Source organism: Pyrgilauda ruficollis, unplaced genomic scaffold (genome assembly GCF_017590135.1).
Source record: "Pyrgilauda ruficollis isolate IOZ18807 unplaced genomic scaffold, ASM1759013v1 scaffold43, whole genome shotgun sequence".
NCBI lineage: Eukaryota > Metazoa > Chordata > Aves > Passeriformes > Passeridae > Pyrgilauda > Pyrgilauda ruficollis.
In genome coordinates this window covers 11,301,361-11,313,498 of record NW_024525823.1, presented here as the reverse complement: position 1 = coordinate 11,313,498, position 12,138 = coordinate 11,301,361, and the positions used below count along the sequence as shown (strand labels likewise).

Genomic DNA, 12,138 nt, shown 5'->3' with positions numbered 1-12,138 from the left:
CTGTAAAAGAAATGCTCTCAAACCAATAAATATTTTAGCAGTAATTTCTCTAAATTACTGATGCTCTGTTAGTGAGTCTAGGAGCCAAATAAATGGGCCCTTGAGTTCATAGGTGGACTGAACTCAGTAGCACACAAAGAACCAGAAAAGCAGTTTAGCAAGGGCATTTATTTCTATTTAATTCTCTTGTTCTAGAAATGCTACCACACAAGTTTTCAGGGTAAGATAAGAAGCCTATATGCACATCCAGACAGCAGCCAAAAGAGCACAATTTATTACCATTTCAAACCTATCACAAAGTTCAAGGAACCGAGAAATTATAGCTTGTCCTCAGATAATCTTGTATCAGCTGGGACATGATCTGCTCCCAGAGGAAGCACTGGAATTTGAGGCTACTTTGAATTTCAAAGTGGAAACTCTTTTTACATACACCATGTATATGTATGCACTTAATGAGAATTGCTGAGAGCTCTGCAACTCTATTTCATCATTTTTCTGGGCCACAGTCTTCCATTCTGCACTACTGCTTCTCACAACCAAGCATTACACCATTACTCAAAAAAATTCACTTCTCCAGAAAACCAAGGCTCTTTAACATTTCCTGACAATTGAATCAGTTGACAGATACTGCAAAGCAAGCCAGAATGCAGAGCTGCAAACCCTCTTTACCTGAATTCAGCCTTTGTGTAGTGGTTGGCTCGTTCCAAGCAGGTGATTAGATCTGTGAAAATTTAAAAATTACAATTCCCATTGTAGGATGTAAAAATACAGACAAATATTTGCCAGAACGTGAAATTACATTTAAAGACCTCTCTATAGCAATAATACTTTAGCAATTCTATTAGACTGGAAGCAATAGCTGTGGTTTTCTGTCATTCTTTTCAACTCCCTCTTCTACTCTTCTTATGCTTTACACTTTCTTCAAAGTTGAACAGACCTCCAGAACATTAAATGCAGGAATGAAAACTTTAATCCTTCCTACCCCTCCATTCTATCACAGTATGACGGATGCTGGAGCTCAAAACACAGTGGAGCTTCAAGGAGAAGTCACTGTTTTCCCCTCCACTGGCCCTGTATTCCAAATAGTCTAGGTAGGATTTCGGCAGCTATTATACCTGGTTAATGTTACAGCTGTTTCTTGCACACATGCTATTAAAAATACCATGGCTCATGCTAATCTGGAAATACTTAGGAACAAACATTTAGGCTAAATCTCTATGTCTGTAAAGATGATAATTAAATAGGGGGAGCTATGCCACTAATCTTTTACTACTTTTGGATATCACCTTACCTGGATGATCACTGCTGGCATAGGACAACAAAAAGCCTCGTCCTGACACGTGGGATCCACTCTCAAAGTGAATAGTTGCCTCATTGCTATCCAGAATGATTTCTTTGGGAACAGGCATCACATTACCACAGTAAGGCCCTACAGACAGAACAAAGAAGATTTCAAAAGTTTAGATGACGTAATTAGGCTGGAAAAGTCTCATGATTAGCAGAGAATTTCATAACACGCTCATTCTCTTTCAGTATCAACCCAAATGTTGACAAAAGGGTTTTGGCTTCAGTCCTTTATGAGTATGAGCTCTAAGCTGCCCTGACAAGCAGTGGCCAGGATCCAGTTGTCTCTGCATGGCAGCAATTCCAGCATCCACATTTCTCATCACATAAGCCTTAAGAGAAGGATTAATGCCCTTCGACCTTTGAAGTACAGCGTGCTTACAGCCAGCAGTAACTCATTAGAGAAAATGACACTACATTCAAAAGCAATCCCAGGGATCTAGGCAGGGTCCCCGAGATAAACCCTCCAAATACACACAGCTCATGCCATTGTGGCACGGCAGCCAGTCAGAAAGGATTAGGATCAGAAACAGAGCACCTGGTTTTCAAGGACCTGCATGCCACAAGCCAAATTGTATACAAGGCAGTACACAATTGTATACTTCCCTTAGAACATTTCCTAAGCTTTTTCCACTTAAAAACACGTGGAAGAATATAGTTCAAGTCTCTAGAGTTTTAAACAAAAAAGAGAGGGAGAGAAAGGGGAAGATGAAGGGAGTGGGACAGGGAGACAACAGCCTTGTGCTTACATTGAATTAGATAAGGGTTTTATAGCTACCAACTGCAGTATCTTGGAACAGTCTTTGGGACACTCCTTTCTTGTGACAGCAGGCGTGCCCAGGACTCCTAGCAATTACATTTGCTTCCTCAGAAAGTCAGTTCCCAAGGGGAGTGTTCCTTTGAGACTGCCACAGTCTTTGCCATTGCCTTCTGTCACCGTACCTGGGTGCAAACACTTGTCCCTAGCTGCCCTTAGGCACAGATAATACAGAAAATTCAAAGCAGTTTGGATATACTTGTTCAAATTTATGAGTCTATGTACAATATAAACTGCAAAGAAGAGGTTTTTGTAAGATTGCAAACAGACTTTTTCCCCAAAGGAAAAAAAAATCCAAATGACCCTTTACAAGCTCTCAGCCCATCTGTTCTGCTGAGGTGAATGACAGCTTTTGTGTCCTAAAGCGAGCCTTTGGGATGAAAAACAACCACTTTGATTTTTCCTAGACAACCTCATCTTGGTGGTGGTGGTTACTTTAGGGTGACTTGGAACTGACATCTGAGACACAAGAAATTACATTCACATCATGACACAAATTTTATTATGAGTGATACCCATCATAACAGGCTCCTAAAAGCTTCTTCATTTTGCTTGATGCCCTGGGTTAGGGAAGGGGCTCTTTTCCAAATACTTCATTTGCGTTATAACAACTATAAGGTCAGCCTATAGAGTAGCCCAATCAGAGCCAACGAGAGCCAGCTGTCAACAGAATGGAACAAACAAAAGAAGGAACTCTTGTCCTTTTGGCTTAAAAATCATATGGTGAAGGCAGGCAGGCAGAGAAACAAGCGACGAGTGTGACATTTCCCTGGAGTACTCATGTGTTGAAAAATGACTCACGACTTAGTCAGAGAAAACAATGTCTATAAAAAGGGTTAAACAAATTGCTTAGGAAATGAACTTATCAAAAAGACAGCATCTGACACTGTGTCATACCAGTCAACTGCACGAGTGATTTATTTGAGAAGGTCTTTTGTGTCAGGTTGCAGTGGGAGAAGTGCTAACTTAGATATTATTTTTTGAGAGAGAAATGAGGAAAAGACAGGGAGCATTGCACGTCTTCAAAATAAAACACCTGAGAAAGCTTTAGTCCTTTTCTTCTCTCAAGGACTGTCTCTACTCATTTTCTCACAAGTGTTCTTTGGCTTTCTCCCTCGCAGCGATTGGCAGTGACCTATCTGCTCTGGAGGTATAATTTAGATGGCTGATTCACGCAACCACACATCAGCTGGATCAGGGATGAGTGTCTCCTCCAGTAGCAAGTCTACATATGTTCCAGATAATTATACAAACAAATCGTACATCATGAGCAAAACCAATAAAATAAAATAAAATACAAAATAGTCTAGACACACAGAACTGTATAATCCAAATTAAAGCAAGAAATTCAGAAGCAATCAGCTGAAGAAACCAACATTCAGTGTCTAAAGACAAGTTTCCAGTATTGAGTAATAAATCTAAAAAGGTTACCAAGCTATGGTTATCTTCTGCCAAGAGAAGTTCTGGCATACCAAGAGATTCCCAAAGGTAGCTCAAAAAAAAGGGAGCCTAGGATGAATTCCTTAAAGGATATAGAAGCAAGAAAGAGTATCTGTTCAAGGGAGGAATATTTTCCAAAGGTTTATAAGTTTTCTGCAAAGATTTGTAAGAAAAAAAAGGGTGGGGGTGGGCAGGTGGAATTTATTAATGCTACAAAACATTCACTCGTTCTTTTGTTTCAAACTGAGGAAGCCTTGCAAAACATTTCAATATATTTCTTGTCAACAATCCAGGTAATACCTTATCAGCACTACACTGTCAGGTCCTCAGACTTGCCTGAGCTGTCTATATAACTACTGTACAGCCACAGCGAAGATGAGAGATGATGGAGAAAGCCCTGGTGTGAAAATGAGAAACTTGCTTATAGGGTCCTGTTAATTTTTACTGCAGCATTTGGACTTGACTCTGGATAAATATTTAATTCCTAAACCTGGGACTTAGCCAGAAGTTTTTTAAGATCCCTTTTGAGAACTGCCAGATCACGTTATCAGTTTTTCATCTTCTAATGTTAGTTGTGAGGTGGGCTGTTTTGCATATTCGGCTTGAAAAACGAGTCATGAATGCTGATCTCTCTCAGCTTCCTGTTAAAGTGACTTGGCTGGAGCTCTGCTGGGGTAAGTAGGCAGGATTATTTGGTTTGTTTATAAGAACAAAGGAAAGAGTTTGATTTAATAAACAGATGTGTTACATGTGATGAAGCTGAGTAGGTGTTCTCCATATTTCCATATTACTATATCTGGATAGCAACAGGGACTTTCCTTCTTTCTGTGTCTCATTAAGAAGTTGACCCAACTGTGGTTCCGTCTGCTCACTCCAGATTACTTTTATACATATTTATAAAAATTCTGCAGGAGAGATATTAGGGGTCTAAGGATTTCAAGTATACTAATTTTAATATTCTCCATAATTAAACTAACTTTTAATGCCTTTCATGCAGAACATTTGATCTGCTGGCATAGTTTAGGTGACTTAAATAAAACACTTTTGTCTCCAAGCAGTATTAACATCCTGCAAGATACAGGGTAAATTGTCTCGTGGATATCCTTTGGCTGGCCCCTCTGGAGACTGAAGAGACTATTTTACACATTGTTTATTTTTTTCAATGTTAGCAATAGCCTACTGCTTTTGTCTTTTTCATAATAGTGTTGTTTTGCAAATCTGATGATCTTTACAGCATTGTCTGATTTTATGAGGTCTAGTTTACTTCTACAGTCAACCAGGCTCTGGCACAGCTCCTGAGCTTTCCTTGTTGAATTATGTTCCTTTATTTTTTCTACTTTCCTTAAGAAGTACTGTGCCCAGAGGACTCTTTTCTTTCACACCAGCTGGCAATGCCTACATGCTGTTTGTTTCTCCAGTTCTTAACACTTTCTGCCTCTTCTGTAAGGCTTTTGCTTCCTTTTAGAAGCAATTATTCCCTTTTCAGCTCTTGAATGGCCAGTTCACTATGCTCATTCTGTTTTCATATTCCTCAACTTCATTTGAAATCTGCAGCTTGACATTTGCAGAGGGCTTTAAGAAACTTGGTTTGGATATTAAATAATTATATCTTCTGTTCAACAGAGAATCTTCTCCCTTTTTTCAGTCTTTACTTGCAGAATAAGCTGTAGTTGGCAGGCAAGAGGCAACAATCCAGGGATGTGCTTCTAAAGGATTATCAGGTCTTAGTGCATTTGTTTGGGGAAAACTATGTTTTAAATTGTAGCCTTTTCTCAAATAAATCAATTTGGAATTACCTCAGTAGCTGGGGAAGAATAGGGGATGAGATGAACAGGGATTACACTTGTTTCACTTCAGACCTAAAAACCCATCCAGAGTGCAAGTCTTTCACAAGAAGTTCACAAAACCAGCAAGGATCTGCTGTATGAAAACACCTTCAGTCTCAAAATCCATCTCCATCCCACATTCACACAAATACTTTGACAAGCAGTAACTCTTCCTCTCCCCCTTACCAAGAGAGGTCCTCTTTGCTGACATGCACATGGTGCAGTGGGAACCAGCAGGACCCTGCAAGGACACAGAAAGTGCTGCTCTATGTCCTTCCTTGCAGGATGCAGGGAAGGTGGTGTTTAACTCTGCAGATATGAGATGACAGAGCAGTCAGGATGAGACAGCCTGGTTATTCAACATTTAACCCTGTGCAACACAGTCTGACCTCAGTCTGAGTGGTAAGCATTTCTAGTTTCAGGAAAAACAAATACAACTTTCAGTTAACGTTTCCAAAGGGTTGCCAAAGACTGCAATAAAGGAAAGAAAAAGGCATCTGAGTTAGGCTGGGGAAGTAATCACAGCTTTAAAATGGAGCATCTGGGCCACCTGCACAGGCTGGTCCGCCTACTTGACCTCAGGTGAGTTTTCCTCTTTTAACATGGTTGTGGTTTTAGCCAAATCCAAAGCCAGAAACACAGCAACAACCAGGAATCATGAGTGAAGAGCTGTAGTTTAACAAAAAACAGAGACTAACACACTGTATGCAGCTAACAGGAAAAAAGGCCAACTTGATAAAACACAATGCTGACAATTCTTTGTTGCATCAATCTTTCCAAAGCTGAAAACTCAGGAAACTGCAACCACTCAGGTGAAACCCAACTGTTAAAAGTGTTTTGACTGTTAAGAAACTGCTCAACTTGATCTTCAGCAAGAACTTGTCTGGGCATTTCTCTGGGTTTCCTGAAATACCAGAAACAATACAGTAATAACAAGTTTCCTTTGAGGAATGAAAAAGAAATCTGGACACACCCTTTATTCAAACAAGATATTTATTACAATACATAATAAGGGGCAACTGGTTTGATGAATCCCCTCAAGTCATAATGACAGGTAGGAGGCATCCAAAGGCACTGTACCTTTAGTGAGGGGGTGTGAGGAGAAGAAAGCATTTCCAGTAAATTCTCTATTTCACGTTAGTTACCAGCTGTAAATTATGCAAGAACAAGTCAACTGCACTAACTCTCCAAATTATTACTAGTCACTCAGCAGCTCTGACATCCACCCCAGAGGAACACATCAACCTCCTACTGACTGCAAGTGAATGAGGAAGTAAGTAGGCACTTATCTCTTCTTTTGGCTTTCTCTCCAGTCAAGACTGATGATCATCTCACAAAATTAAGGGAAAAAATACCAAGCCATTAGATGGGGAAGAGATAGAAAAAAGCAAAAAAAAGGGGGTCAAAAGAGGTACAGAAATTTGATAGAGACATGAAAAGAAGCAGACTAAAAGCAGTACCTGTCAAACTTTTAAAACATTTATGATCCACCTTCATAAGTAGTGCAAATTTTGTTCTTGAGAACCACAGGGCTGACATGGTTAATCTTGTTTTCACATATCCCTTTAACTAATTAAAAAATCAGAAGCTCTACTTCAGAGCTCAGTATTTTTAATATGCTCAGATAATGCAATTAACTTGAGAAGAAAAGCATTTCGGTAAAGGCTGCATCTTGTCTGCACTGTGACATTATGCTCATATTAATTTTCTGTGGGACAAAAAACACCATATTTTAATCCAGTCAAAAACTGTGCCTTTGAAACAGACCATGATCATCTATTTATTTCTCTTAGAGACAACCTGTGCAAAGCTGTGCTAATATTTAAATGTTTGTCAGACAAAGGTGACTCAGTTTCACCAAAACGGGTGTTAGACTCCCTTTGCTGACTGATGATTAATATTTTCACAGCTACGTCTGGATACAGAGCTAACAGCTTGAAAGAAAAGGCTTGCTGCAGGTTCCTTTCTCCAGTGAACACTAAAGAAAATAATTTGCAGAGTAATAACTCAGAGATACAGTGCCAAGACCCTGCATGACTCCAGTTTTAGAGCTTCATTAAGATTATTTAACTATCATTTTTAATTGCAATATTGGAGAAATATAAATTCAATAGCTGCTTTCATCAAAGGTCCATCAAAGCTGAGAAGTACCAAAGGTGAGAAGAACTTTAGTGTCACATTTGTGTTTTAGTTGAGAATGAGAAAGGCTTCAGTAGATCAGCTGAACTGCATGTTTTTCCAGGAATGAACCATACTCTTCCATCCATCTGCAGAATTCAAGGGATGTCCTGAACTTTTATAAAATCTGCATGTAGGTGCTCTAATCTGCAGTCAGCAACTTACTAAAGTAGCATCAATGTTCCCACTAACATAAATCAATTAATCCCTTCATTTGTATTTAACAGATTCCCTTTGCTGCATGGAACATAAATACCCCAAAGACAAATTGAGTTACTCCTTGCTGTATTGCAAGAATCCCTGCAGATGGTTATAATGATGAATGAATCACAATTATATGTAAAGACTGGAAGAAATCTGAAAGGAAAACAATACTTTATCATCTGGAGCCTTCTCCACACTAATTTTATATTTGTACGCATAATCTGGTATTTTGCCTCTGACCAATTTTCCAAGCTTCAGATATACTCCTCAACAGATGTTTTCATTCATACTGACATTCATACTGTTGTCTTCTGGAGAGTTGAAGAAATCAGCATGATATTTAAAACATATTTCCCTTTGGACCTTATTGTCTCATAATTGCAAACCTCCTAAATAAAGAGCAAAGTCTGCTCAGACTAATTTGAAACATGAGCAGTATTCACGTGATCATCTTTCATACTTTGCTTTTTAGGTTTTCCTTTTTAAACCCAGGTCAAATACAGAAAACACACAAAGATTAGTTTTTAATTGCTCAGATGTTTTCAGTGCTTACAAAATATTTTCAAGTCTCCATCATCCCATGAAAGAATTTTGATGTCTAAGGTCAGTATCTCCTCAGCCAGAGGGAAGATATTGACCTGCCTGTAGATGTTCATGAAGAGGGAAGGGTTGCAAAGAGGAGATCTGAGTTCAGAAACAGCTGTCTAAAAGGACACTTAACAGACTGAATGGATGTAGCAGGGCTTATTCACAGGGTTTCTTTCACTTGTATAAATGCTTATTGAAGCCCAAAGCTATAGGAAGACTGTTGAAAAAAATGACTTAGAGAAGCTCTAAATCTAATCTCATCTAAAAATTCACGTGTCTTTTAAAACATAAGCAACACAATGAATTTACGCCTATAGAACTATTTCCACATCCATTCTGCATGGATTTGCCTGAATGCAGAACAGACACTCTGTAGGTATGCTGGTGGGAAAGTCTACAGTGAGCTGCAGACCACAAAAACCATTACAGATGGTAAGTCTGTCTAAACTGTAAAACTGGTTTAATCAGATATGACCAAAATCTGCTAATTGTGCAGTTCACTACTGAGAATGCAAATTACAGTCCACATGCATCAGACGTTATTAATCAGATCTGAAAATGGGTGTGGGAATGCTTTAAAAAAATTAATTATGTGGACTTGATTGCATAATACACAGCTATTCTGTACTTATAGGCTGAATAACTGCAGTATAAATGATGCGAAGATGCCTTCAGGCTGATCTGTAAGGAGCCAGAATTTCAATCAACATCCAAGCTTCATTTTTCACTTCAAAAAACAGTATGTTGATTTATCCCTGTTTCCGAGAAGATTTAGATTAGAAATGTCAAGGGAGTATCAATAAAAATTATTCAAAGATATGCTAATGCAATAATAGCCACCTATTTCTTACTGCCAAGTACAGACAGACTACTTCAGGTGAACACCACTCATTTCTTAGTTATGAAATGGATCACAGGACCATAGAATGGCTTGGGTTGTAAGGGGTCTTAAAGAGCCTCTAATTCCAACCCTCCCTGACATGAGCAGGGACCTTCCACTAGATTAGGTTGGTCAGGTCCCCATCCAACCTGGCCTTGAACACTTCCAAGGACGGAGCGTCCACAACTTTTCTGGGCAACCTGTCACCACTTCTCACTTCTCAGTGAAGAAAGAAATAAATAACACTAAAAAATTCCAGCACACATGAACAGAGATGTTCCTTATGCCTCAAATCAAGCTCTGTGCTGGCTTAGATATCAGCATGTCACTGCCCACTCTTACTGAAGGTTGTTTCAAAATGTAATACCTCCCCCATGAGAACAATAATTACCTTTACCTTCCTTTGTGAGCAAGCCTTTAATACCTCACTTGATCTTCTCTTACCAGATGAGTGATAAGCCCATCATGCTGATAAATGAAAGGCAATCAACCTTCCTTACTACTAAGATATCCTATGAGATCTCATCTTTGGAGAGCCACATACTTTTCTGAGCCAAGCAGCGAGGTGGAAAACCTGCAGAGGCTCTGTGCAGCTCATATCTTCATCACATTTTTCCCTTGTATTAATTTTGTTTGTTAAGTCCAGGACAGTACATTTAGCCTCAGCTGACTGAAGGGCTACACAGCACACTCCCAGCAGGCAAAATTTTATGAACTGTCAATTCATGAGTTCATTCCTACAGTGCAGAACTTCTTGCAGCTTTGAATTTAAATTGGATTTCTGAAAAAGGGTGCATGACTTGAAAATCAGTTTGACTTTTCTAGAAAGTGCAGATCAAAAGTTTCTGTGACAACTGGTTGGGAAAACCATTTTGAGGAAGGCCTCATATTGTCCCTGGGGAGAATCCTGTTGCTGTTATGATTGTTTTAAGTGCACAGCTGTAGCAGATTATTTGCTTATCTTCCCATACAAATCTCTTACAAGAGCGCAGTCTGGCTGTATGCATTTAATATCAGCAAGTATTAAAGCCTGTACATTAGTAAGGTGGCTAACAGCTGGCAATAGTAAAGGTTATCTCCTCTCTGAGCCATGGACTGCCTAGGAATGGAGACACACAGGATCATTGACTCCAATTTCTTATCTTTGTCTAGTTTGTAAGGATGCTCTTCCCCCACACAAGAAGGGAACAGGGCTGATACAGACCTACAGACTTGCTGTACCAAAACTGTGATGGTCCAGCTCTGCAGGTGTGAAGGCAGAGCCCTCAGGAGCGCTGTGCCCGAGCCCCAGCAGCCGCTCTGCAGCACAGCATGGCAGTGCCACACCCAGGGGGACAATGGCTTCCCACACCGAGAACGAAACACCTCAATACAGAAAGGAGGAAGAGAGGAAAAAGGCTGACATTTATTGCATTTTGCTAAGCTGCCTTTTACTTACACTTTCACCAGTTCATGCATCGACCATGGCCTTGTCTCTTACATACCATGCAGTGTTGAAGAGCTCTGGATGGTAAGGTAGCTGGACTCGCATTTCTGTGATTCAATATCCAGGTCTCCAATTTTCAAGATCAGGCGTTTTCCTGGAGGCACTTGGATTTTCTTTTCACAAAGAGTGTAGTTTGGGTATGTCCCAGGATAGTTCTTGGATGCCAGTGTCCCACTGTCTTGGTACATCACTGTGTGCCCACATCCATCCCCTGCAGTAGGAGAACAGAAAGGAAGAGAAACAGAATGTATTCCTCAATTTAAAAATACGTAAGAAAATACTGGCTACATAATCATGTCTCATGCACTTTTCCCTTTTAAATAAGTATTTTGTAGTACTCCACCTCAGTTCTGCTGTTGTTGGAACATAGGTAGCTGAAATAAATATAGTCACATTTCTCTTGTACAGCAGTAGAAAGAAGGGTTGGAAACACCCATGAACTGGGGTGTATTTGACAGAGTGTCTCTCTGGCTTTCTGCCTTATAGCCAAACCCTACTAAATCCATGAAGATGCAATTCCACATGTAAAGAGCAGGATCCTTCCTTAAGTAGTTTTCTCCCAGTTTTCAGTCAGTGCTTTATTTCCAATAGTCATCCAATAGCAATAGCCATCTCAGAGAGGGTAACTGAGTCATACATGAAAGCACAGACGTGACTTAACTGCGTACTATCACAGACCTGACACATCTTATTTTCCTCTGGTTTTTCTTGTCCCACTTGCACAATACTAACAGCACAGGGTGAAGACACAAGAGGGTCTTCCAAAGTGGGGTGTGCACCATTAATGGTACACAGGCTGCTTTGCAGCAGCATGCCCAGAAATTCAGTGCTGCTGCCTCTGTGCTCAAGAGGTGAGGGTAGGGGCCCTCACAGTGTCTCTTCATGGCACTGTATAGGAGCCAGCTCAGCTTTGGAACCTTTCCTTGGTGGAGAGGCATCTGAGGAGCAGCTGCAGCAGATCAGAGGACAACAGGAAAAGGCACATGGAAATACATAGGGGGATGTGTGGACTGACATGGAAAACAGGAAGCATCCATAGAGGGGGAAGGAAGCAGGTATCAGATAAGAGACCTTGACTACTAAAGGAAGCAATTTTTACTGAACTATTTAAAAGCATACTAGTAACTAAAATTTGTATACTAAAGCTTAAGCCATTTTGTTCTGCTCAATCTTCCAAATAATGGAAATATTTGTGGACTAGTGTTGCATACACACACATGCAAGCAGTCCTGTTTCAGGTCATTTAGGGCATAGGCACACTTTCCATAGGAGTCTTGCATTCTGTTATCCTTTATCTTGGCAAAACTGAAGCTAATCCAATAAGTGTTAACAAAATAAAGAATCCTGCAGGGCTGGGAATTCACAATGTTCACTT

At 39.9% G+C, this 12,138-nt stretch overlaps 1 protein-coding gene across 1 annotated transcript in view; it reads right to left on the bottom strand.

The window, feature by feature from the left end:
- DCBLD1 (discoidin, CUB and LCCL domain containing 1) overlaps window positions 1-12,138 on the bottom strand; it is a 45,950-nt gene that overhangs the window by 19,546 nt on the left and 14,266 nt on the right. The window contains exons 2-4 of the mRNA XM_041478203.1: window positions 10,762-10,974; window positions 1,292-1,429; window positions 670-721 (exon numbers count right to left, since the gene is read on the bottom strand). Of these exons, the coding sequence (XP_041334137.1) occupies window positions 670-721; window positions 1,292-1,429; window positions 10,762-10,974 (403 nt within the window). The remainder of the gene's footprint in view (window positions 1-669; window positions 722-1,291; window positions 1,430-10,761; window positions 10,975-12,138) is intronic.